Source organism: Anopheles maculipalpis, chromosome 3RL (genome assembly GCF_943734695.1).
Source record: "Anopheles maculipalpis chromosome 3RL, idAnoMacuDA_375_x, whole genome shotgun sequence".
Taxonomy (NCBI): Eukaryota; Metazoa; Arthropoda; class Insecta; order Diptera; family Culicidae; genus Anopheles; species Anopheles maculipalpis.
The window spans coordinates 92060566-92088017 of NC_064872.1; the positions used below are offsets into that span (position 1 = coordinate 92060566).

General features: G+C 46.6%; 3 protein-coding genes across 3 annotated transcripts; 1 reads left to right on the plus strand and 2 right to left on the minus strand.

Moving 5' to 3' along the window:
- Positions 1-5521: 5521 nt before the first annotated feature.
- On the plus strand, positions 5522-7739 carry LOC126561220 (protein MTO1 homolog, mitochondrial). Its single transcript, XM_050217168.1, has 4 exons — positions 5522-5574; positions 5637-7427; positions 7512-7572; positions 7641-7739. The coding sequence occupies exons 1-4, from the start codon at positions 5522-5524 to the stop codon at positions 7737-7739; spliced, it is 2004 nt and encodes a 667-aa protein (XP_050073125.1).
- A 342-nt stretch (positions 7740-8081) lies between these two features.
- LOC126563614 (synaptic vesicle 2-related protein) lies at positions 8082-10079 on the minus strand. Its single transcript, XM_050220258.1, has 6 exons — positions 9600-10079; positions 9407-9531; positions 9277-9340; positions 9070-9195; positions 8460-8956; positions 8082-8382 (listed from the first exon to the last, which is right to left on the minus strand). Exons 1-6 carry the CDS (start codon positions 10077-10079, stop codon positions 8088-8090), a joined length of 1587 nt encoding a protein of 528 aa, XP_050076215.1. The 3' UTR covers positions 8082-8087.
- A 6189-nt stretch (positions 10080-16268) lies between these two features.
- Positions 16269-26434, minus strand: LOC126561615 (nose resistant to fluoxetine protein 6-like). The gene is made up of 10 exons (XM_050217875.1): positions 25779-26434; positions 18991-19229; positions 18711-18904; positions 18080-18337; positions 17730-18005; positions 17381-17626; positions 17075-17300; positions 16817-16991; positions 16580-16722; positions 16269-16481 (listed from the first exon to the last, which is right to left on the minus strand). Exons 1-10 carry the CDS (start codon positions 26419-26421, stop codon positions 16269-16271), a joined length of 2613 nt encoding a protein of 870 aa, XP_050073832.1. The 5' UTR covers positions 26422-26434.
- Positions 26435-27452: the final 1018 nt, after the last annotated feature.

A 27452-nucleotide genomic window follows, 5' to 3' on the forward strand; every position in this document is an offset into this window, starting at 1 on the left:
TCATAGGCCGGTAAATTTTGCCGGTTTTTGGGCAAGAATTTGCGGTTTCGTCGGGCCCAATTTCACCAGTTGATGTAACAGGGGAGCAGGAACTTTAGGAGGTAGCATTTGCCGGATTTTCGTTTGGTACTTGGGCAAATTTTCTCCCAAAAACCAGCTAAATTTACCAGCCTATGTAACAGGGGAGCAGGAATTTTAGGAGGTGACATTTGGCGAATTTTTCGCCTGTCCCAACTACTATTTTCGGAGGGGAAATCGACTTATCATGTCGATCTAATGGAGCGATTTGATTGGTTGTTGGAAAAAGAAGGGATATCGATCATTTACATTAGTGTGCGTGTGATATTCATTGCAGGGGTGCTGAAATAGGCAAATGCAGGATTATTTGGATAAAAAATTTCAATAGACTATTTTTACTTCGCTTGCTTTATTTCAGTTGCTGCTTTTGTTACGGTTATTTTTAAAAGCGAATAAAAATATGTATTTATACTGACGGATTTAATTGTTTTTAAAACACACCTACCATAAAACCAGTCTATTTTTTTAAATTAAAGTACCACGAGCGCGTCTAAACCAGGATGCAACAATAGCCTTGTGTCAACCGATCACAGGAGATCACTGGGGAGTATACGTCGGTGTGGGTGTCATTTATAACAGGATTCACAGATTAAAAGATAAGTGATATTCCCAGCGTGTGATATGTATAAAATATTTATGTTTCGGTATCGCGTTATGCGCACGTTCAACAGTTGGAGTGCCTGCCCCACTGCTTCTGAATGCGTCACACCTAGCTAAAAAATCGTTCGATTTATCGGACCGCAGCCGCTTTCATTTATACACCTGGCAAAGGGGGTTTTTTCCACTGTAAATGTTTCTGCGTCTGCCGCGGCGGATACATTACTACCACGAATTGCGGTTGCAGCAAGTACACTCATACTCTCGAACCACTCAACAACGGCATGAAACTAGAATGGAGAGGCTAAAAACCGAAGAATAACATATTCCTCAGCAATGTTTACCTTCCACAAAACAGTCAACACCAGACAACTGCACTTTCCATCGAAATTTTCACGATTTTTCACACAGGAGCTAGCAGCGTACCTTCTGCTTGCTACGCGGCATGGCTTGGAATGGCGCCATCTTCGTTTTTCAAGAGATAATGTTGATATCACACACACACGTCCGATCAAAGTGAGAGGGGAAATAACTAACGTGCGTTGGTTGCGTGTCATTATGATTATGAGGATACCAGGCGTCCAGCTCCCAGGTCCAGATCACTTTTTTGATGCTGGTTAATACTTGCGATCATAGAAATACTAGCAAGAGGGGGATTTCTACACACATGTTTCAGCGGCCTTCGTAGCGTATCCGGTAACGTCACGATTCTTTGGACAAAATAGTTTGATGTTCGGATTTTTTACTTGGAGCAGTCATGCTAAGCAGGTTGATTGATTGATTGATTGTTTGGACAGAAAGTACTGGTAGAAAAAATAACATATTCCTCAGCAATGTTTACCTTCCACAAAACAGTCAACACCAGACAACTGCACTTTCCATCGAAATTTTCACGATTTTTCACACAGGAGCTAGCAGCGTACCTTCTGCTTGCTACGCGGCATGGCTTGGAATGGCGCCATCTTCGTTTTTCAAGAGATAATGTTGATATTACACACACACGTCCGATCAAAGTGAGAGGGGAAATAACTAACGTGCGTTGGTTGCGTGTCATTATGATTATGAGGATACCAGGCGTCCAGCTCCCAGGTCCAGATCACTTTTTTGATGCTGGTTAATACTTGCGATCATAGAAATACTAGCAAGAGGGGGATTTCTACACACATGTTTCAGCGGCCTTCGTAGCGTATCCGGTAACGTCACGATTCTTTGGACAAAATAGTTTGATGTTCGGATTTTTTACTTGGAGCAGTCATGCTAAGCAGGTTGATTGATTGATTGATTGTTTGGACAGAAAGTACTGGTAGAAAAAATAACATATTCCTCAGCAATGTTTACCTTCCACAAAACAGTCAACACCAGACAACTGCACTTTCCATCGAAATTTTCACGATTTTTCACACAGGAGCTAGCAGCGTACCTTCTGCTTGCTACGCGGCATGGCTTGGAATGGCGCCATCTTCGTTTTTCAAGAGATAATGTTGATATTACACACACACGTCCGATCAAAGTGAGAGGGGAAATAACTAACGTGCGTTGGTTGCGTGTCATTATGATTATGAGGATACCAGGCGTCCAGCTCCCAGGTCCAGATCACTTTTTTGATGCTGGTTAATACTTGCAATCATGGAAATACTAGCAAGAGGGGGATTTCTACACACATGTTTCAGCGGCCTTCGTAGCGTATCCGGTAACGTCACGATTCTTTGGACAAAATAGTTTGATGTTCGGATTTTTTACTTGGAGCAGTCATGCTAAGCAGGTTGATTGATCGGTTGTTTGGACAGAAAGTACTGGTAGAAAAAAAGCCCAAAAAAAGCTCCGGTTTTGGCAAACACAGGCGCTACAACAAAAAACGGTATGAAATTAGAAAGGAAAAGCTAAATTACAAAGAAAGACATATTCCTCGGCAAAGTTTACCTTCCACAAAACTGAGCGCAACAGGAAACTGCACTTTCCATCGATATTTTCGCGATTTTTCATACAGGAGCTAGCGGCGTACCTTCTGCTTGCTCCGCGGCATGGCTCCGAATGACGCCATCTTCGTTTTTCATTATTTGACGTGGACGGTGCACGTACACTTTCGCAGATGACGCAATCAACATGACGTTTCGAAGCCGTCGACGAAGGTATAACGTCGATGTCGATTTCCACACTGATGTTGATGCGATTTCTCCTATTTGTTTGGCTTTTTAATAAATTTTTCCTTCCAATACGGCTAGGTTGAAAAAATGTTTTTTTTTCAACGGGCCGGCCAAAAATTTTACTGGCCAACGGCTGATAAATTGGTATTGGTGCTGATGCTGTTGCTGTAGCTGATGTTAGTGCATATGATACAAATGGGACAGATGATGATGTTGCGTTGGTGGCGGAGGAGGTGATGGATGCTGCTGTTAAAGATGGTGAACGGTGGGCAGCAACGAAATTTGGATCCATGGAACCACGAAATATTGTTGTTGCTGATTGTGTACTGCTTTTGTTGCTACTTGTTGGGCTGAAGTTGTTTCGGTTGCATTTGCTGTTGTTGTTTCACCGGAAGAGCCTGTTGCGTATTGCATCGTTGCCCAGCGTTGCAGCGTTTTTCTGATGAAGGTTGTTGTTGCTCATGCGGTTGTGACTGGCGTTATTCCGATCAAGATGGTGTTGTACATGTCCTTGCTTGTCGTTGTTATTGTTCTGCTAAATGATAGCACACACTGGTACTAGCAGCTTATTCTTCACCTCCGGAAGCTATATTGTTTTGCGATTGAGTATTGAAAATGATAGAAGAATATGTAATGTGAGTGATAAATACAACAGCGTAAAATTCACACTAATGAACGAAACATACCGTTTAATTGATTGCAATTAACTTTGAAACTGATCATTGTCTTCCGGTATTTCGAATCATATTGGTAAAGTCTTCTTAATCTTGCTGCTGCTAATAGATGGGTATGTTTGTTGGTAGAAGGTAGGGTATGGGGTACTAGCTGTGAAGGACCGCTTCCCTGTTGGACCGTCCACCTGTATAGGAGGCACTCCCGGTAATTGCTGTTGATTTCAGCTGCAACGACGGTTGCCTGTCAGGCGATTGGTTGGTGGTTCTTGAGGTGGCACACCAGACATTCTTGAAACAGATTGATATAGTGGTGATGTTCCGTACGCTTGAGGCGAGGGGTGAGAACGGTGTTTCTGCATCGATTGATAAACAGCCACCGCACCAGCATTAATCGCAACGAGAGGTTACTGTGAAGGTTGTTGCGGTGTTGTTCCACCACCAAAAACCGGTGGAGGGATTCCTTCCGTCGGTTCATTACATGGCTGTCTAGGGCATGAAATTGACAACAATACCGTGCTGCTTCCATATTACGTAGATGCAGTACGTACCAGTAGCGCATCCGATCACTCTGTTTCTCGTATGTATCCTTGCAAGCTGGATCTTACACGGGTTGAGCGCTGCTGCGTGCGGTAACGCCGATAATGCGACTCAACAGTCGGATTCACCATGTTACTGTCTCACCCTCGTGACGATATTCGATCAGCGTGTCGATCAGGAACGAAATTGATGGAGTTCCGATAACCAGCTCCTGTGAGATTGGATTGACGTTGTGTTTCTTGCACTTCTTCTTCATTGGCGGTGGTAGATCATCAGGTTGGGGGAATTAGCTAACATTTCGGATGCGAGTCGATTCGAGTCGATTTTTTATGCTGCTGTTGCTGCAAAGGTTGATGTGATGAGGATGGTTGTGTGATGAACCACGCCACGATTCTCCAGACGCGGATCGACAGAGAACTCGTACCCTCGGTATTTACTTTTTTCTTCTGCACCAGATCAGTATCAACAGAACTGGACGACAGTGGGGTGGATGAGAACGACGAGCTTGGTGAAGAATTACCAACACTCAGCAGCTCCGAACCCGCCTGTAACGCTAGTCTCACTTGCATCAGGACCTGCGGCTTTCGACCAACTATTGCCAGCATCATCCTTTTTCACGACTTCCGCACTGAGCCGATAGTATTGCTGCTGCTCATCGGTGACAGCCGTCAGATCTTCCTCATTCCCACAGCATCACTCACTGCTAACGCTGGAACGATTACCACGGGCACCGACTGTGAAAGTGGCCACCAGCGCTGTCGGTGCTGATGGTGGACACTTTGTCGCAGATGATGTTACAGCAAGAGACGCCGTTGCCGTTCCAGAAGGTCCAGCTACTGCACTGCCATGATGATGCTGTTGTTCCATGTGCTTTCCACGGTGTTTCAGTAGCGATATGTACTGCCAACCAACAAGGCTGTCGATGCGATTGCACATAGTCGGTATGGTGGTAACTATCTATCTGAAATTGTTTCATGTTGTTCTGTACCAAGCACATCGAACCGGTCGAGGTGGGTATGTCGAAGCACGAGTCGCCATTTTGCTTCGAGCTGGTATCTTATTTGTGCGTTACTCCCTCGATCGAAGAATCCTTCTTCTTCTTGATTGCTTTTGACGGTTTGCTCCGGTTTCGATCAATTTCCCCTCTTTGTAAAATTTGACATGGAACAGACTTAAATGCTGCCTCTTGGTTTGCATGCATCCTAATACGTAAACTTTTTATAAATACAGTTTAAATGTACAGTAAATTCCTAGCTAGGAAATATTTTAACAAACATTTTTTATGGTTTTATACGTTATTACACAGTTTTTGGAACTAGAATTGAAAAAAATCGTGAATTTCACGCAAGAAACCAACTTACCGTATAAACGTCACGACGGTTTGACATATGATGAGCAGAATGTTTGTAAACAATACACGTGACGTTTCAATAACCGGTGCGCAGTTGCAAAATAAACTGCCACAAAAATTCACCTTAAAACAACGAAGGAATGTTACGGACAGCTCAGCTTTGGCGAGTATTCTCTTCACACATCTTCACCAGGTACGGTGATTGGAAAAAAATAGTTGATCAGCATGCAAGAATCCCTTTTGTGACTGTTTTAGAAACCTGTTTTTAAATGACGTTCGACGCGCCGTCTCATCTTCGCCATCAACTTGTGATGCGTTCGATGTTATAGTGGTCGGTGGTGGACATGCAGGGACTGAAGCATGCAGTGCGGCCGCTCGCATGGGAGCACGGACGCTGCTGGTAACGCAGAAACGGTCCACCATCGGAGAAATGTCTTGCAATCCGTCCTTCGGTGGTATTGGCAAGGGCCATCTCATCCGTGAGGTAGATGCTCTGGATGGTGTTTGTGCGCGATGTTGTGACCGAAGCGGTGTCCAGTATAAGGTGTTAAACCGTCGGAAGGGACCGGCAGTGTGGGGGCCACGTGCTCAAATCGACCGAACACTTTACAAGCGCGAAGTACAACAAACGCTCGAAAATACCCCTAACATGACGATAATCGAGGCATCGGTAGAGGACATTATGCTATGCTGCGCAGAAGAGCATCCTCGAATGGATGGCATAACGCTGTCTGATGGCCGTACGATTGGAACGAACAGTCTTGTCATTACTACGGGTACGTTTCTACGCGGTCAGATAAATATTGGAATGGAAACGCGTCCTGCCGGAAGAATCGGAGATGATCCGGCTGTAGGACTGGCGAAAAGTATCGAGAAGTTGGGTTTCCGGTTAGGTCGCTTGAAGACTGGCACACCACCTCGCATTCATCGGGATTCGATACGCTTCGAGCGACTGGCGCGCCATCCGGGTGACGATCCGCCGGTTCCCTTTTCGTTTCTTAACGATCGCGTCTGGCTCGAACCGGACCAACAGCTGGACTGTTTTCTCACGCAGACGACCTCCCACGTCAACGACATCGTACTGCGCAATCTGCACTGCAATCGACACGTCACCGAGGAACTAACCGGACCCCGCTACTGTCCCTCGATCGAGTCCAAGATCCTGCGCTTTGGCCACAAGCTGCATCAGATATGGCTCGAGCCGGAAGGCTTCGACAGTGAATTGATCTACCCGAATGGATTGTCTTGTACGCTTCCGGCCGATGAACAGGCAAAGCTTGTGCGCTGTCTGGAAGGACTGGAACAGGCCGTAATGGTACGGCCCGGGTACGGCGTTGAGTATGATTTTGTAGACCCTCGTGAGCTGTTCCCAACGCTGGAAACCAAACGTGTGAAGGGATTGTTCTTGGCAGGTCAAATCAACGGTACGACGGGCTACGAAGAAGCGGCCGCTCAGGGGGTTCTGGCAGGTGCTAATGCTGCCGCACATGCACTTTCCCGGTCACCGCTTACCGTGAGCCGGACAGAGGCCTATCTTGGTGTGCTGGTGGATGATTTGACCACTCTCGGAACGAACGAACCGTACCGCATGTTCACAAGTCGTGCTGAGTTCCGGCTCAGCTTGCGTCCCGATAACGCTGATCTACGGCTCACCGAGAAGGGCTTTGCCATGGGGTTAGTGTCCGAGGAGCGCTTACAGCGAACAGTTTCAATACGGCAGCGATTGGCCAAGGCAGTGGAGTTACTGTGCGATGTAAAGAAGGGTAGCAATCAGTGGCGTGCAGCAATGCATCTACCACCGGCCAAGGCAAGCGTCTATAAGAGTGCCTTCGAGATGTTGGCCATCTCGAACGATGAAATCACAACCGAGCGTGTGTGTGCTGTTGAGCCAACCGTACTGGGCTGGATTCTGCATGATCCAGAGCTGTGCCAGCGACTTAAAATCGAAGCCTTATACAGCCTTTCAATCGAGGATCAGTCACGTGAAGTGGAGGAAGTATTACGGAACGAGAGTTTAAGGATACCGGACGCTATTGACTATCTATCGTAAGGGACATCACACTATTCCTGTAACAGCGTCAAGTGTTGGCAAAGGATAATGATTTTGTTCTATTTTGCTCTTTCTTTTAGGAAATCTCTAAATCTTTCATTTGAAGAGCAAGAAAAATTGGTCAAAATTAAACCTCAAACGGTAAGAGAATTGTTCCTCCCGTAGGGTATGAGCCTATGACCTTACTAATTAGATTAATCTCTCCATAGATTGCTGCCGCTAGTCGTATTCAAGGAATAACCCCATCGTCTATCGTGCGTTTGGTAAAATACGTTAAGCAACACAAACTAAGTGCTACTGCCATCTAGTAGTGATCCTGGCCAAGCCAGAGAGCTGATTTTCGTCACGCTACAAAAATCGTTCTGAGCGAATTACACACGATGTGTTTTAAGCTTGTTTAATAATATGGTGGTAAATAAATAGGTATATAAATAACTATCCGTTATGAACAATTAGGACTATACGGCTATGATATACTATATACAAAACGGTTTAAGCAACTCTAACCTTACTTAAGCACACGAAGAAGCAAAAACAGAACAAAGACGTGGAAACACGAATTCCACTGGCGCGCGCATATGTGCTACTTGATTTCGCGAAGAGGTATTTCTGTTGATAGATATGAGTATGAGGGTCGCAAGAGTGTACCCGACCCGTTAATGCGCCAGGTCAGCACCACGCGTTTCGTACGGTAATAGCATACAGGCCACACTGGCACACGCAGCAAATATTCCGTACACCGTTACAGCGCTCCAGATTGACGACTGGAAGAGCACCTGAGCAATATACGGTGTTGCCATGGCTCCGAGACGAGCCAGCGCAGAACAACCACCAACCCCGACCGATCGCAAGGCCGTCGGGTAAACTTCCGGTGTGTAAACGTATGCCGCCTGGAACAGACCGGCAATGACGCCACGTGCCATGAACAAAATAATTGTCAGTAACACGCGCCTGAAATGAAAGGATAGGAAAGGAAAGGAAAGCATAAGAAACATATTAAAATCAATCAATATCTTAAATGTACTTACACTTCCGTTACGGTAATCATAAGCACGCAACCGGCGTAGAAAAGAAACTGCAGTGCCATTGTCTTCTTTCGGCCAAACTTTTCAATCACATAGATTGTCGCAAATATGCCCGGAAACTCGGCCAACGTTGTCCACAGCAGATCCATATAGTCCGTCGTAGCTAACGGTTGACAGTCGATCGTAATGCCATCGTCTACCGCCATGCCTCTGTCGATGATTGTTTTGTTCTTACCACCGAACAGTTCGGTAGACATCAGCACCAATCCGTAGTAGCAGAAGGCACACGACATCCAGATGAACCACAGCAGCAGCGTGGTTCGTCTTAGTGAGCTACCGAGCAGTGCCTTCAAACTTCCCCGCGAACCACTTGGACCTTCCACCACCAACCGACCCAGCAACATCGGTCGACGGTTGTCCTTCGCGATCTGTTCTAATGTGTTCAGTGCTTTGTCGCTTTGACCGCTGGTAACGTGGTAACGGGCTGATTCTGGAAGCCACTGAAAGAAAAGAAAAGGTATTGAAACAAGCAAATACCTAAACAAATCAATATATTTGCGAATTTGTTCACTTTATCCTCGAAAACCCGATAATATGAGGCATTGTAACTTACCGGAGTAATTATAGCGAAAATAAACAAAGGTGCGGCCGATAAACCCAACAACCAGCGCCAGCCAAGCGTCGGTGTTACGGCCAGTGCTAGTGCCACCTCGAAACAGGCTCCAAGCGCCCAGAAACACTGTAATTGCAAGCAAACACGACGTAATTGATCAAAATGTCTGTATTTTTCGGTATTTTTGTGTGATCCACACTTTCTTACATCGAGCAATACGACACATTTGGCACGTTGCTTCGTGGGAAGAAATTCTGCATAGAGTGTTACACTAAAAAATAAAGAAAAAGAATAACACAGTTTGTCTGTATGTATATGTAGGTGCAGCGCTACTTACGACTGTGGTACACAGCCAATGGCAAAGCCGACAAGTCCACGCAGCAGCAACAACCAGCCAAAGCTCGGTGCGACAGAGCTGAGCAAACCGTACAGAAAAAGAAGTACTCCGCATAGTGTCAAAGCCTGCAATAAACATAATAATGGTGTGATTAAAAACTCTGAAATGTTTTTTTTTTACCGTGACCACTTACCGGTTTCCGTCCGTAGCGATCGCTTAGATGACCCCAAAAGGTGGAGCTAAGCATCATACCGAGGAAGACGACTGTCGTTACTAGGGCCTGCTGGTAGCGGGATATACCCCAATCACAGTGTAATGCCGGTCCTAGCACACTCAGTATGGTCATCTCCATCGAGTCGGCCATCCAACACAGTCCCACGCACAAGGACAGTTTCACCTGAAACCACCCAAACCCCAGCGCATTTACGGCCTGTGTGACGGTGTACGTGTCATCCGGAACTACACTGACAGATGCCAGCTCGAATTCGGGCGCTGTTCCGGCCAGCATTGTTCCACCGACAGCGGTAACTGAAGATACATTTCCAGCGACTCCCGTTGTGGAATCTGCTCCGGCAGCACCTCCTACTGCTCCCACGGATCCAGGCGGACGAGGAACATTTGCCCCATCCATCTCCTCGTACCCTCGTGCCATTCCAACACGTCTTGGTTTCATTCTATCCGGCTTGGGTTACCGAATGTAATCGGATCTACGGTAATAATAAACACAATTATATTAAGCAAAAATTCAGTTCAGCTGGAAGTTGCGGTTCATCACTTGCTTGCACGTTGCTGTCTTTCCTGTTCGTATCTTCGCACATTCCTATCTTGGAACCGGCCCGCGAAAAGTCTTTCCTGTCCATAAAATCGGTAACACTCCCACCAGCCCCAGGTTGTTTTGTGTGTGTGTGTGTGTGACCGTCTATTTATAAACCACAATACGCATCACTACCTGCACTTGCAAAAAAGCACGCTTTCGCTGGGGCAACGGGGCCTATTCCCCTCACTCATTTTCTATTTCTGCTTCTTTTTTCTTGTTCGTGTGTTGTAGAGTCACTTCTTGGGCACTATTGTGCTCGCATTGGCCATCACACAACGGTTTTGTATGCGCGCTCGCCAAAGAAAGGCGCAATACGCAACTACCCGAAACACACACACACACAATCCACACATTCAGCGGCACCCTCGCACACAGACAGGCATGCGGAAAAAGCACAGCATATTATTTTTGGAGTGAGTCTTCACAAACCAAGGCAGGCTGCGTTTCGATTTCTCACCGTTGCGTTCGAGCGATTATACGAAAGGTAGTTGACGCAGTCGTCATATGTTAATGTATTTCTAATGATCTCTGGTCGGACGTGGGGGAGATGCACAGTGCCATACTTACCAATTAGTTGTACGATTAACGGATCGCTCGTTGTTTTGTGTTGTGTTGTGTGCGATCGTTCCAAAAGTACTCATCGATTGGAGAGATGATCGTCGTTGTTGTGGAGCCAGAATTTTGCTATTAGTTAAGTGTCGTTTTCGCTGATCAGCTGTCGAGTTGGAGCTCCTTCTCCGGAACTGGGTCGTCGGTGCGGGAAAGCTATACGGAAATCACTCGGCTGCAAACGAACTATATAGCCACGCACACACATGAAGGCACGCACGAGGTTTCGAATAGGTGCGCAAATAGTTCACACCAAATACGGGAAGCTTGGCTTTGGCCCCAAAATCTGTATCACGTCGTCCACTGTATACTGTGTGGCACTTGGAAATGGCCAGCCACAATTCACATTCCCTCCGAGTCGAACAAACCGCAGTAAAACACGGTGCGTCTTCAATGCACACGACTACTAAACGAGGCGTCCAACGGAATGCACAATAGACGCTTCATGAACTGGCCCCGAAGCAAAACGGGATCGTCCGATCGACCGACCGAGACCGATTGGTAAAGCAGTGTTCGTCAAGCGTTAATAGTTGTATATTTATTCTGAATTGAATAATGGCTTCACTTTGCCTTGCTCATTGTTGAATAGGTGCACACTGTTCATGTCGTGCAAGAAATCTTTTCATTTCAGTCAAAATTTCAATGAAATTGACAGACTACCGCTCAAATGATCCCTGCTTAGCCTTCCCTCTTCAACTAAACTGGCTCATTTTGCTGACCACTGCAATAGCTCAAATTTTTTAACTTACACCATCACAGGGAAATGCGTGAGAGAGAGAAAACGGAGAGTGAATCAAAGTAATCGGAGACCGGTCTCCCTAGCACAGGGTGTGTAAGCCTTGATCGTGACTGCATGCAATCGAATTTCAAATTAAACCTGCATCAATGTTTAGACGATTGACGGATACGTTCCAAAAGAACTTTTAACATAACTGATGTACAAGTTTCAGAAATAAGTCCCTTTTTTGTCTACTTCTGCTAAGAAAGCATAAAAACGGGATTGGAAACGAAAATTATCTCTACATAAGTTGCTATTACTAGCAGCTGGCTGGTAGGCTTGTGACCACTCCATTTATACTATTCCTCCCATGCGCTAAACTTGTTCGATTGGTTCAGATTTTTTGCCCATGATGTTTTAATATTTGGCTTTTCAAGGTTAATATTCGTTATTCGTATGAGATTAACAAAAAAAAAAAAATGAACCAGACTTGGATAACACCCGCACGATACGCACACACGTGCTTGCCAGCGTGACATTGACGAGATTTCGAATATTACGATGCCCGATTTGGATGGACATGAGGAGCTTGCAAACGATAAAAGCAGTAAATTAATTTCAAAGCCAGTAACAAAACACACCCCCTTTGGATTTCTGCAAACCATTCTCCAAATTCTGCATATCCTGGCCAACGCATGCACTACGTGCTGTTCGCAGGTGAAAGGAACAGATCGACGAAGGTCGGGAAGGCTCACAAGTTTACCAATACGATGGAGATTCTCCCCGCACACTATCCTGCTGCTGGATGGACATAAATCTGGGTCATCGGGGCGCTACTAGCAGCCATAAAACGGCCGAGGTTCGAGGCAATGCTCTTTGTGTGGTGATATTTAGCCGATCACATTCGCACCGTACCTGACCTACAGGAACGTTGTAATCGACCATTTGCTGGAGGTGTAAATAATTGTCCCAATTGCAGCCTGGTAGTTTGGTCCATACTACAAAGAAGAAAGCGGAAATACTGCAGCGTGCCGAGGTGCACAAGGATCTTCCTGACCTGGAAGCCTAGCGCACACGATTACCTTGATGCATAGATTGGCCTTCAGAGCCCTTTACAAATAGCTTCCGCAGGGCGTCGTTCAGCTGCATGTAATCGAAAGGGCTGAGGTGACTAGCTACCATCAGTACCGCCCTGCAGCAATGTTTGCAAGGCACAGACCCATCCCACAGGGATTGGTTACAATTATTTGGCCCTGAATTGTGTCTTCAGCGAGCGAGGATGCCCTTCTCAGCGTTCAATGGCACCAGCAGAATACGACTTCCACTTCACTTCCATTGAAGTGCAATGCAACGGATTGCAATACGCATCCGACGCCACCCGACTGGTACGATGATTACACATTTATCAATTCTGATGCACCGTCCGGAGCATTCGGATGGTCAAGTTGAAAAGCGTACCCCGTCAATGGGGAAGGGGGGGGGGGGGGGGGGGGGGTCGGATGCTGCCATTCATAGCTCCTTTTGCGGTACCATTACTTGCTGGGAATAACCTTGGCAGTCGTTTTCTTGTAATAGCTATCGCAAGACACATGGTCATATGTAAGGTAGGTAGGTGTTTGCATGAGCTACTTGGTCAGTGGTAATTGTTGACTGATTTTGACTGATGGAGTAAATTTTCCGCGCGTGCAATTTTGCGGTTAGAAAGTTCAGGTAAATCTAATTAACACCTGCCACTTTGCACCAGATTACACTCGAACCGAGTGTGTGAAGTGCTTTTGTTACGAAATGGTTGCTAAAAAGTTTGTCTCCGTTCGCACCCGGTTGACCCGGCTGGCTGGCAGGTGTGCGTGGTATCGTTCGGATTTTGGAGTTACCCAATTCTAGTTACACCACCCGTAGACGACCACCTCCGAACAAACACATCGTTCGTTATCGGAGCTCGTATGTTTTTTTGGCGAACCGTTTTTTTGGGAACGAAACTTGTTGGACAGTACCATCAGCCCTTAAGACCACAGCATGCGTGTGACGAAACGAACGCACGATTAACGCTGCAAAGTGAATATGCTCAACTTGCCTCTTTGCCGTCTGGGCTAGCGCCTAAGATGCGGTCTTGCGCATCTAAGCGGACTTTGTGTGACGAGTGTGTTGTGTTGTTTTTGGGGAGGTTGCTTAGGTCGGTTGCATCCGAAAGAGAAAGAAATCGTAGTTGCGGTTCATGCTTATGCAATCACCATTTCGGATGACGTCCGATATTGGACACAAAACCGCCGACCTGGATACGACTCCCCCCCACCACACACCTTGGATGCAAGGTAAACAAACATTCGCGGCTAGATCCGATCCACCGGAACGGTTTCCGATCAGCCTACCCGTGCTCAACGGTAGCCGGAGATGTAACATATGGGAATGCTGTAAATTACAGTTTACTATGCCATTGGTCAAATAGAAAGCACCCCGCCAAAGTAAACCTTTTCACGAAAGGAATCGCGCTGTGTCTTAGCATCTTCTCGGTTGCTGTAAAACGCACATTAATCACATAACCTTCCGAACAAGCGTGAACGGTCGGGCTCATCCATCGTTATAACACGGCACCGGCACTGTCCGCTTGCCTAAAAAGTCACAAGCGATTTTACAATTTGTCGCGGAGTAACTTTGTTCGCCACCGATAGCCCTCGTTTGTGTGCCCCATGTGCAAGCTTTAAATGGTTTGAAGTGTATTGTTGCGGTAATTGCAGTGGTTGCACTGTTTAACCCTGGTGGTATGGCTTTTTCCATCCCTCTCTTCTGTCTCCCCGTCTTGGACCCTTGGCCCACCCTTGTTCTAATACACGCGCGCTGGTACGATTCCACGCAATTTGCAAAATTTTCTTCCTCCTTAAAACGGTTTGCCAAAAGTGCACCAATGACGATGTAGCGTTTTTGCGAGTGATTGGTACAATTGCGACAGTCATTCGTAAACTGTCGAGTTCCTTCTCATACTCGTCGTCTGCACAAGCAAATGAGACCGCCACGAGAGCTGGTTACTCAATTTCGGCACACATTTGCACTGACGACGACGGTCTGTGTCACGCTCATCCACACAGCTTGCTGCTAGCCAAACTATCCTAGGTCGTGTGCGGAGCCTGCGCTGCAGTCTGCTGTTTGTGTTTTCATTTTTTGGCGATGGGAAAATGCCACCACATAGATGAGAAGCAAACAAAACAGCATCCCTCCTCGGCGCGAATTCATGCGCCGGGGGGATGGGGTTTAGTGGGGGATGGAATCAAACGTGCCAACTGTTAGTTTATAGACCCCCTCGTCAGATCCATTGAGATATACGTTCCCAAAAAACACGCACATACACATAGCACATCATATGATCACAGTGTTGACCAACACAGTGAACCTTCCGAAAATTGTAAAAAAATCCCCAAACAGATCTCCCATGAAAAACCAGTTAGACCTGATCCCATCTGTACTTTTTTTCCTTTTCTTCTTCTTAATTTCACGACCCTACCGAGCCTTTATCATGGCTACCGATTGTCCATCAAGTGACCCGCAAAAGGAGCCTCGTAGCGATTCGATTCGACGCCCAGGATTCGATGCTAGTAGATCAGTCGGTCGTTTCAGTTGTGTCGTGGTTCACCGGGTTGTGGTTAAAAGGGGGAAGCGGATCGCATCTTACCACCTGGGACAGCCGGTTGTCGCCTGCCCCACTCCAGTCAACACCGGTGATGCCACCGTCGGCCGAGTTGTTCGCAAAGCCACCAGCAGTGGAAGAAAGAAAATAATAAGCAGAGAGATGAAATAAAGGGGAGGAAGACAAAAAAAAAGCTCCAGCAGAGCATTGCGATTACATCTACACACACTCTCGCTTTCTCCTTTTCCTTTTTTTTTCGTGCCCACTGTCTGTCGTCTCGTCGTACATACATTATACAAGCGAAGATTACGAGGTCGCGCCGGGGAGTGTTGGCAATGGGATGGAGGGATCTGCGTTGGCTACAGGGCATCATACGATCTGCACGTCAGGCGCGTGACCTTGATCCAGTGGGGACGATTTACTGAATAATGAAGACGATGGCAACATTTTTAGCGCCCTAGGAGACGAGCAAACTTTTGAAATAATAGCTGAACTCACGATGTAACTGCCGGCATATTAAAGGGCAGAAACGGCAGGAAAACGTGTCATCATGAAACTGTTCATGCGATGCTGCTACCGGTGCTGTTCTATTCTGGCGCAGCTTCAGTGTGAAGGCCTAATCGTGATGAATGTTCATGTCGTTTATTTGGCAAGACCGGAGAGTCCTTCGCTGCACAAGTCTCTTAGTAAGTAAATTAATAAATAACATTTTCCACCTAGTAAAGTGAGCAGCGCTTAACACTTAAACTTTTGGAGACGGCAAGATCCTGCTTCCTTATGCCTTTCTCTGCACCGATAAGAATCACCGATAAGAAGAGATATCACATGCTGCACTGCCTTACAGAGCTAAATCGACTGGATTTGACACAATTAAGCCGAGAGAACGAACCACTAGCTTCCCCCAACCAGCAGGAGCGCCTGCTACGCTCAGGCCCAGCTTAAGCAAAGGGTGAGGCGAGAGAGGTGGGAAGGAGGAGAGTAAGAATTAAGATATGCGAGCAACGATGCACTTCTACCCAACTGCATCATCTATACAACTCCTTAGGGGGGCGAAAAATTCCCTGACGTGTGAAACCGATCCAATCCACTGCACGGATCATCATTTTATCTTCTGTTCACTCGCGATCACGGGGGGAAACGAAGGGTGATTGGGCCCACTGGTAGAGGTGGGAGAAGGATGCGTGATTATGGGAACCTTCCGATTGAGCTTCAGGATCTCGTTGGAGATTCTGCAATAGGGTATCTCAAAGAAGGCGGAAAAGACGATCGCTGCCATGTAGGAAAGCAATGTTACGCCGAACGCCATAACGATCTAACGAAGGGAAACACAATTTAGAAACCAGAATACAAAAACAACATCCTTTCGGTTGAAATGTACCGTTTGGAGGAGTAAGAATATCTTGGACTTACCGCTGGTATAGGGTCGGCATGGGCACTGGAATCTGACACTCCAAAGGTGACGATGATTATTAAGGGATTCAACAGATAGATCCCGTACGTCAGCTTGTTGATGTGAACAAAAAATTTAGAAGAAAGCACTCGCGTTACAAGATCTGCAAGAAAAAATAATAAGAATAAGAAAAAACAAACATTAATCTATGATGATGAAGAAAAACGGGAAACGTTCTTCGATGGAAGGATATTTACTTGAGTAACCGCATCCGGTGGCTAGAATCACCCAGCAAGCAGCCCACGAGATCAGCCACCGTACAGCCACCATGACGGTCGAGGCGATCGGAAACGGGAAGTTGCGCTTGATCGTGGAGTGCATGCTGAATATCACGCAGAAGCAGGCCAACAGCCAGTACCATCGATATTGGTTCTGTAGTGAAAAGATAAATTCAGTCAGCAAATCTGCCGCTGCAATACATTGTAACGTTCCGTAAAGTGCATCTCGATATTTACCTGTGTGATGGTGAACTTGTCGCGAGACGACGCCATCAGCCATCCAAAGTAGACCCCGACCACGTACGGAGACACTCGAGACCAGGGCGCAGTGTACAGAGCATCACCCGTGTTGTACAGCACGTCGTACGACGGAATGAAGCGATAGTTCAGCGTCAGCCCAATGTTGAAGAGCAACGTGCCTATTGCGAACACACCAAACATCTTTTTGCCGAACTTTGAGCTCCTACAGGAAGACGGTCGACGGAATTGTCATTAGCTTTAGAGCTGCTGTTTAACCGTACGAAGCAATTGGGTACGTCTTACTTGGCGTAGACAAAGAGCAGGATGGTGAAGAGCATGTAGTACTGCATCTCGCAGGCCAAAGACCAGGTCCAGCTGAGGCAGAAGTCGTCCACGGGGTAGAGGTTCTGTATGTAAAATAGATTGCGCCACCAGTACCGCTGACATCCGAGATCCGATCGCTCGTGCACCCAAAACTTGGACGTCTCCACGATGTAGCTGTGCGTCAGCTCGCCCAAAACCGTCACGAACAGGTACATTGGCGAAAGGCTAAACAACGGTGGAGGGGAATACGAACACAACGGACACCGCGATCAAATGCTAAATGTGATACTCACGCACACACGCACGTTCACGATTGCTAAAAGCTTACCGGAGGTAGCGATGCAACAGCATCTTGCCATACAACTTGCCATTTTCCCACAGCGTATTCGCCTTGACCTCCTGCACTTTGGACCGGTTGCGGATGAAGTTGTAACTCAGCAGAAAGCCACTGATGGCGAAAAAGACGTCCACCAGCAGGGGCGCATTGCTGACCAGCTGGAACCGAATCTGCTCAGCATAATGGAGCATCACCGATGGATTGTGCACGGTGTAGAACGTGTACCATTGCATGTGGAAGCACAGAATCAGGAAGCAGCAAATTGACCTGTCACAGGAAGGAATGACGGTCAAACATGAAGCAGGTCGAAATAGCAAAACATTTTGTCTTGCGTTACTTACTTCATCCCGCAAATCACTGGCAGCGATTGCGGGCCAGTATCTGTACGAAAAATTGTGTTCAAGTTCTTGCGCACATTGAAGCTATCGATCACTCGATCGAGGAAAGTGGTTTCTTCTGCCAGATCGCCATTGGTAGACGCTGCAGTTGCCGGAGCAGTGGTTGAGCCGGACGGATGATTATTGTTCTTTTCCTCTAATAACCGTTGTTCTCGGCTATGCGCCATGTAGACCATCAGCAAGGTGAAGGCGAGTGAGAGTCTTGACAAATGGTGAGAGATAAATGGTACATAAATTCAAACCGTTTAGCACCAAGCTGCGTAAGATGATGCTCTAAGTAAGTGTCGGTTGCAACATAACAAGAAATCCGTAACCATGAGGTGAATGCACCGTTTCTAGAATGGTGGCCTATTCTTGGTGTTGACGGTACCAATTAGCAGCACGACCGATACCTTCCGACGCTCGGGCCCAGCTGATGCAACACAGAGGGCTGACAAAAGATCAAACCAATCGCGTACGGGGCGCGATGATTATGAACGAACATTCAATTCAGCTGAATGGCTCAATTTGCGCGTTCGCCCTCTCACTACGACCACGGACACACCACGATTAATGACCTGCGATGATCACTTACCCGATGATGAAAATGCTCGGCTTTAACCAGAAAGCTCGATCGAGCGTGGTGTTCTTCACGTGCAGCACGTTCGGTTTGAACTCGTAGATGTCTTGCGCCAGGACCAGGTTCTCGTCGAAGTACCGCGCCGTCAGATTGTGCAACTCATCGTTCGTGCATGATCGCGGAATGCACACACCGATGTGGAGAATGTTCTGAAACGACCAAACCGAACCGCTCAGCGGCAAGGTCAGTGAGCATAACGGCGAAAGAACGACAGTTGTGCACAGGACAAACTTACCTCGCTCTGGAACTTTACGTCCACCTGCCACGCTGACTGATGCTTGGCAAACACGATCCGATAGTCCAGTTCAAACGGCGCTAGGGCAGTCACCAGATTACGCTTCATGTTGCGCCGATACCGATCGGATAGCGTGATCGAAAGTGGCGTACGTGTCGATTCGCAACCCTTTTCGGAACCGATCCAGTGATTGTGACCCCACATAAAACCCGATTCCTGGCTCCCGGATGCGTCCAGCACTGAATGATAAAACAGTGGTAGATATAATGGTTAAAGAAATGCTGCTGAAAATCGGTTCAACTAATCAAATCAACATGACCCTTGATCGACCCGACACATAGCATCAACACATCAAATAAAATGTCTGTCGTCCATTAGATCTGGCAACCGAGGCACCAGTTGTTGAGCCAATTATGAAGAAGAGCTGATTAGTTCTGTTTCACGCTCCAAAGATCAATGTGTCAATCAACAACAACAACAACAAGAAAGAGCCATGCCTCGTCTAATCAGATGGTAACAAATCTTTAGAAAATAGGTCTCGCACACGATCAGATAATCCAATCCAGCCAAGCCAAAGATGTCCTTGACGAACTAAACTACTAATATACCGTGAATGAGCGTCGCATTGAATACATTTTCCTGTCCCTGAAATATAGTCACCATCGCTCGCATCGCTTGTACTACTATAGTGGTGAATAATAGATCCAATTTGCATAAACCAATCATAAAAGATCGTTTATGGTCATTCTACATCGCCCGGTGGTCACCGACAGGTACCGTATCATATTTTTTGCACCTTCGGATTGAGTTTTTTTTATCTTTTGTATCGGATGTGCTTAAACAACGAGTTGTTTGACATTGAAAAAATTAACCGTAAACAATGCGGGAAATAAAAACCCTACGCGACAGCGTCAAAGATATATGTTGTTGTCGATCGACCGAAAGAAACCGTTTATTCACTACCGACCGGTTGGATGTGTTTCGCCCTGATAAATTAAGGGAAACAGATAGTTGCTAGACTAGAACACTGTACGATAAGTTTTAGTGAGCCATAAGCCCACCACGGTGCGCCGAAAGCGTCCTTCATTGGCATTTTCGGCACACTGTACCGTTTAACCCGTACTCGTTCAGGCTAGTATGTCTGGACGCTTTGTCAAACTGTTAAGCTGCGAGCCTCGAGAATGGGTTATACAATACAGGAAACAAATTTCTGTGAAGGCCAGAACAAATTCTTCTCACATCGGATTGACACTAACGTTAGATTGTTGTTTCCTCATATCGTTCGTTTGTTGTCTTCCGTGTGTCAATGTTTGATGTTCCATTAAATCGCGTTTGGCCATTCGTTAAACTGATTCGGGACGTACACTGCACACACATTCTTGCTCTCCTTCGTGTCCGTGCGCCGGATCAAACGGAGCAAACAAAACGTCCGCGTCCGTTGAAAATGCATCTCATCGAACCGTACGCCAAATGCTCTCTCAATCAGCAGAGAACGAATGTGATCCAACCGGGAAGAAAATCAGTCTAAATGACGGTCTCCACTAAAAAGCACGGACGCGGATGTTCCCGTTCCAAAATCCCTGAATGCTAGGTATGAATGAAATTGGTCAGATTTTCGACTCAAGCGAATTGAACCATTCGCTTGATGGTAACTTGAACGTTTCTTGATGGTACACTTAGCGTTTCCATGGGCGGGTACACTTTTGCTTTTTGTTGCCTTCTCTCGATTCTCGTTGGCTGTGGCATGAGCACAAACGATTTCAATGCACGCACAAGCAACATTCGAATGGTGGTACGAGTTTGCGTCCCGAGAACGAACCCGTTTTGGTCACTTTCTATTTTCTTATCTAAATAGGGTTCTCGGTGGAACTTTTTCCCACCAAAAGGGCTGGTACGATGAACAATTCTATTATGAAGGCGGGCAGAAACAGGCAACACTGGATTCCAAAGGTTTATCGGTGGCAGTCCTAACCCTGCGGAAGGAATCCGTTATTTCTTTAAGTGTGGCTTTCGACTCGACGCTGTCTGTGGATGAGCCAACAGCCCTGACTGCCGGACCCCTACTAAAACCGGACCAATGAACATGGCAGGCCGGCCGAATTGATTCCCGTTCTTTTTCTATCAGCCCACCTAACAATGAATTGAATATTTTATGTCTTTTTTGGACGGCCTGAGGCTCTGAAACAGAAATGCTGTACGATAGCACTTATAACTGCTATTTTTCAACATAAGCTTCCGAGTAGCTAATGCGGTTGCCATTCCCTATTGCCTTTATTTTTTTATGTTGTTTGAATATTTAAAATCAAAAAGGGTTACCTTCAATCATGCTCCGTGTCTTGCCACAACACACGTGCTCATTAGAACCCGCAGCTCATTTCCGTAGTCACACATTGTCAAGTTGGAAGCTATCATAAAATAAAGTTTGGTTTATGAGTGACTACATGTGACCAATACAAGATATAAAACCCCCTCGAGGGCTTGAACTGCGGCGGTGATCGCAGCAATACACAGATTTTTATTGATCTGCCTCTTCAGCGACTCAATACGATTTACCTTGAAAGTGTAATCTTTCCTTCCGTTCAATTCGTGTCCTCACATGATGAAATGAGCATCTACACTAGACTACACAGCTTGCCCATTCATGCCCAAAAAGGCAGGCGATAACTAACGCGTATCCTTCGCTGCACTTCCCCCATCGCAAACAGTGACTCAATCACCGACCTTTCACGAAATAATTGCAAAAAACATACCCACATGTAATGGTACAACGAAAAAAAATTGCAAAATTCCTTTTCCCTAGCACGTCAAATTGCTGACCCTGTGTAAGTGTGTGTGTGTGTGTGTTTTTTTGTTATTCTGTTTGCAAAATTCTTACCAATTCACCAGCATGATGGTGCGATCGATCGATATGATCGATAATAAGGTTAAATGTTTCTGCACAGTCACGTGTATTGGACCTATGAAGAATGGAGAGTCAACTCATCACAATATACGCTGTCGTGTGTCATTTAGGGTATTATTCCTATCTGTATCTACTTTTTTGCCCGTCTTGCTCAACAATAGGCTGGTTTAAAATGATTGCAACACATGTTTTGTTAACAACTTTTTTTTTGTAGAATTGTAGAAGATCAATCATCTTTAATAACGTCTGATCGAGGATATTGAATTCCCTCAGTGCGTTACATCCAAGCAACTTAAAGTGCATGATTTTGTCTTAATAACCATACAATAGAAAACAGCAAAAACTTTCAATCCCACCGATTTCAATAAGGGTGATGATAAAGTATTGCTTTATGCAGGCTGTAGAGTCGTTTGGTCGATCGATTTATTGGTACAGGTAAGTAGCAGATGATAGAAACACGACCCACCAATTAAAGAAGGGACTACACAGTCTACCCACAGAGGTGTGAAAAATGAAAGCTTTCTCATGTTGTTGGGTTTGATAGTGAGATATTGATAGAAAGCATTGATTGAGATCATTAGAAAGGCGGTGCTGTAAATCTTACACTGATCTGGAGCTTTATTTGGGATTAATTTTCAGCACCGTGGATTACGCATTATCGTAACACTGTGTGAGCTAGCGCCAAATCTCTCTCGAATGCCGAACGGCAAAGGGAAATAATAATAATGAAATAAACATATAATGTGGGAAATGAGAATGAAAATAACGTAATGTAATTTCTCTAGCTCGCTCTCTGTTTCACACAAAACGCTTCTTTACCCACCCACAGGGATGCGATTCTGTCAACAAAATCAAACGGATTAAGCAGCATAAATAACCAAAAATAAAACGATCACACACACACACACACACACACACACACACTCACACACACACACACACACACACACACACACACACACACACACACACACACGCCGTCTTGACGGACGTAACCTATTTTCGTCCAATGCTTACACATGCCATGCTGATGCACACCTACAAAGTTTTGTTTTTATCGTACAACGCCTCGAAAGATGGTTTGGCAGCAAAACCAAACCGATCTGCTTCTGCCGCTCTCAAAACTCCTCACCGCAGTTGATACTGGCGGCCTCGGCGTGACAGCCGAGCAGAAGTTCAAGTTGATTACATAAAATACATCAACGACATCCCGGACGACCGGACAAGCGAGTTCCCCCTGTTCGATGCTGATATGTTGCATGCTAATGGGATGGCGCTTCGATCGGTGCACAAAAAAATAAAACGCAGCCTCCCCCCGAACAGTTGGTCTCTTTCGCGTCCTCATCCGATCATTACATAATCGAGCACGGGGGACGAATCGATTCACCGTTGCTTTTACGTTCTTAACCGTTTTTCCGTTTAGAATCGTAGAACCATTGCCACAGGCCAACTCAATTGTTAAAATACTTCTGTGACAAAACGAATCATGCATCAAGTTGTAGCAAAGGTTAAGGTTAGTGGAATAACCCACTAGTTCACTAACTCCATCCAAAGTGGCCACTACGCACTTGTTGTTCCTGTGTGAAAAAAAATGTCATACATCACATTAGTCGCGCATGTTTTTGTAACGCTGGAGCCAAGGTTGGCATCTTTTGCCTCCTTCAATAGACGATGGGTGTCTTAAGGCCGTTTTTCCTTTTCTTTTTCTTTTTTGCGCTGAAGATCAGACAAATATTTAACAAACAATATGTCAGCCTTATCAACCTTGAGCCAGATTACCCACGATCGTACTCGTATCCCTCTCGATAGATCACGGGGAATTCGCTGTGCAGATCGAAGACTTGAAAGCAGACTCTCCGGACGCGCGAGATGAGCATGATCATGACAAAAGTTTATGACGATTTATGGCATCTTTTTTTCATCACACGCGTTTTATGTTGCGGATTGTTTCCGAACCTAAGTTCGATCATCAACCCATGTTTGCTAATGGACTTGAGAGACGTTTTAAGCATTTGATTCGTTTGTTGCATTCCGCCTGTTTGATCACGAGTGCGAAAGTGCACAAATCTTGAGTGAAGCACCCGTTCAGATCAGCAGCAGCCTGCCATCAGGCGCATTATTTTTTTTTTTTTGCATGCCGTTTGGTTCATTCTTCGTTTTCTAACATTTCCATCACGGACGAAGCATTTCGGCTAGCAGCTTTTGGTGAGCAAATAAACAGATTACCAAAGCTGTGTTGCGTTGTGCTGTGATGCAATTGAGCAAAGCAGCAACAATGAAAGACTGAAGTACAGTCTTACCATGGACCATGGACGGGGTGGCTCAAAAGTGCTTCTCACGAGCGAAGGACACCAAGATGGGTAAGGGTATATTTTTATCCGACAAGCAAAAAAAAAAATGCGTGCGAAAGTGCAACATTCGATTCAATGCAATCTTTAGTTGAAATTGCACAAAACGAAATAAGCAAGGTAAACAGTTGAGCGTTTCGTTAGTTTTTGTGCCGCTGCTCCACCTCGCTCGCTCCAAGTGATTCCAAAATGTGCAACTGTTTAGAGCATGGATTCCTTCTGTCACCAGACCAGTGTTTGGGGCGATTACTCTTTCAAGCACAGCACAGAAAAGCGGTTTTTGTGCACTGTAACCCTCAATTTATTTCCATTTAAAGTTGCTGCTGGCTTATCGTCCTTCGGTCGATGAAAATTTAGGCTTTCTAGAAGGTCCAACCGGACGAGGCATAATCGGTAGGGCAGGGCAGAGTTGATTCTCTTGAATGAAATGATCAGAATGTCAACAAAGGTTCATTCTCCACCAGGGTTAGAGACAAGGGCGTGAGGCGTTGAAAGCGATCAGCGAAGGTGTTCCCACAATAGTATAATGGCCAAAATTATCGATTTTGATTGGCTGCATCGATTAGCTTTCCATCACGTGACGATCGATCACAGATCCTCCCCCCCCCCCCCCCCCCCAAAACTGCTTGGAGATCGCGACACTGATGGGATTACTACGACACAACGCTACACCGCATGCCAAAGTACCCCTATATACACTGGACGAGCTGCTGATGAATTCCTGACCTTGAACATTGCCTGTTGCTCGAAGTGATTTTCCACTGCGGCATAAGCTTAAATCAAACCGGCCTCCTTTCCGCCAAATGCCTTCGAGCGAAAGAGCCACAACAAACAAACGAAAATACACGCACCAAATGAATTGGCGTCGCTCCAGATACGCGCATTCGATTTGATGCATTAGTCGTAGCTGTTGTTGTGCGAACCGGCGCATGCACAAAATGCGCTCCGGCATTTTTCCTCCCCGCGGTTTCGGCGAAGGGATAGTGGCGACTCCAACAGGGCCAATATAGCGCCAAATCGGGTGGACTCTACTGCTCCACCGCATACCGCGTGTACGATGACGTCGAAGGCGATGATGACGACGTTAGTGTCGTTCGCGCTGGTGGGTAGCGAATGGAGAGTAAAAGCGTACGTTGAGTAATATCAGCAGCGTCAGGCTGCTGCGCAACATCGAACACGAATCACCAACTCGGACTGCTCGGAGCCGCGCTCTTGAAGGGAATAAAACAATCGTTTCGTTCCCGGCGGCGCGAATGTTGTTTTGAAAAGGACCCCATTCTAGAGCGGTTCGAAAACATGAATAACAACAAAACGGCCACATCACGCAATGTGACACACGTGTTGGCGAATTGGGGAGTATCCATCGCACTGCGTAGCGTAGAATTAAATCGAATTAGATTAGACGCTAACGAGAAGTGTTCCCCGCTCGTTTAACGTTGTTTAAACAGCTGCAAGGTATCACACCGATTAGTGATTACCAAAAACCCCTCCACGAACGTAAAAACAATGTGAAGTATAAGTGAACCAGTAATGCCTACCTTTCATCGCCCAGATCTCCTTCTGCTGGATGCCATGGTACACGCGCTGCAGCTCACGATAGCACCGCTCCGAAAGTTCGTCCCGCTCGGCGATCGAGATGAGACCGTACAGAACGGAAGTATGCTTGAGCACTTCCGCCTTCAGCACCACCTTCTTGCCACCGTACTCGAGTGCCGCGTCGACAGCTTCCTCGTCCGCGCTTACCAGTATCCCGACCGGCGATGGAAGCAGATGCGATCGATGCTGATGCTGATGGGAGTGGCTGCCCTTGCTAACGGTGGCGTTAATCACATCGTCATCCATCTCTTCCGAACTGTCCACTGGACGGTCACCATCGTTCACACCGCAGAACGCATTCACGCACGTCGTATTATTTAATTTGCCTCTCAGCCGCGCCTGATGCGTTGAATGCGTTCCGCCCCCGGGACAGGGGCCGCTGTTGGGCCCTGTGTCGGAAGTGACTGTCTGCGTACCGTTGCAACTGTTCAACGTTTGCGCATCAGTTTGGGTCGCGTTAACCATATTGTTTGTGCTATCATCTTCATCGCCGCCGGCAGCTGCATGTCCAACGACGATCGTCAGTCCCAGCCCTACCAACAGGACTGCGACGCAGATAATGGAACCGAATTTCTTCTGCATCATTGGTAGCTGAATTAGAAAAGTTCTCTACCTGTGTGTTCTGCTACGAGCTATTGTAGCTGCAGCTGCTGCTCACGATTCCAACGGATCGCTTCGATTCGCCCTTTCTATGTCACCTTTGTCAAAATCCTTCGTTTAGCACGTCGATTTCGGCAGCCGTGTTACACAGGAACCGCAGTCAAGGGTGTGGTTTTATTCAGCACTTTCTTTGCGCTTCTCCTTCCTTCCACACAACTCCTAACTCCTCTCCAGGTCACACTCCACGTTTGGGTCAGATCACTTAGCCAAAAAGGCCGAACGGTACACACCACACTGTTGGGAGATTGTCGGGGCTGTCTTGTTTACGTAATCTTTATTATCACACCCCGGCACTGTGCCAACTCGGAAGATGAGTGGACGAAACGGATACGGCGATCCCGGAACACAACACAACGCACGGCGCGGATCTTCACTTGACCGACGAATCTGATTTGCGACTAAAACCCTTTTGCACTGTTTCCTTTCTCCCGTCTCTCGTCTCTCGCTACAATCTTTCCTACCAATGACCGGTTCGGAAAGATCACCCTGATTCCGACGTTGGGGAAACACGAAGGCAAATGAGGTGGCAAATTTTCCGCCCCACTTGCAACACAGAGCACACGGCAGTCAACGGGCACAGCCCGTACCCGCTGCTGCTGGATGCAATTTTTCGGACAACCACCGGGGCAAACACAGACCACCACACGGGGTGGTTTTTTCGGTTGTTGTTGTTACCGTTGCTGCTTCGCGTGCTTCGCTGATTCCTTCTTTCCTTTTTGGGCACTTTTTGGGCAGCGCTGCAGCCCCTTGCGATGACGACAAAGACGGCGGCCGTTTGGAGGCTGCGATCGCGCAAATTTCATCGATCACATAACAAAAATCAACGACCGCATTGAGTGTGCTGTCGTTCGACGACGCAACGCACAACACCAAAATGCCGCTCGGTGCTTTGCGCCCGATTGTTTTCCACTCCAGACTCTCGACGTCTTCGCTCGATACTACCAAACGAGGTTAGA

Coding starts and splice junctions, on each gene's coding strand:
- LOC126561220 (XM_050217168.1), top strand. CDS start 5,522: ATGTTACGGACAGCTCAGCTTTGGCGAGTATTCTCTTCACACATCTTC. Junction 5,575..5,636: donor TCTTCACACATCTTCACCAG/GTACGGTGATTG, acceptor TGACTGTTTTAG/AAACCTGTTTTTAAATGACG. Junction 7,573..7,640: donor TCAAAATTAAACCTCAAACG/GTAAGAGAATTG, acceptor ATCTCTCCATAG/ATTGCTGCCGCTAGTCGTAT.
- LOC126563614 (XM_050220258.1), bottom strand. CDS start 10,079: ATGAAACCAAGACGTGTTGGAATGGCACGAGGGTACGAGGAGATGGAT. Junction 9,532..9,599: donor ATCGCTACGGACGGAAACCG/GTAAGTGGTCAC, acceptor TGTTTATTGCAG/GCTTTGACACTATGCGGAGT. Junction 9,196..9,276: donor AATGTGTCGTATTGCTCGAT/GTAAGAAAGTGT, acceptor TTGCAATTACAG/TGTTTCTGGGCGCTTGGAGC.
- LOC126561615 (XM_050217875.1), bottom strand. CDS start 26,421: ATGATGCAGAAGAAATTCGGTTCCATTATCTGCGTCGCAGTCCTGTTG. Junction 19,230..25,778: donor GGAGATCTGGGCGATGAAAG/GTAGGCATTACT, acceptor TTTATCATTCAG/TGCTGGACGCATCCGGGAGC. Junction 16,723..16,816: donor CACCGGATGCGGTTACTCAA/GTAAATATCCTT, acceptor TTTTTCTTGCAG/ATCTTGTAACGCGAGTGCTT.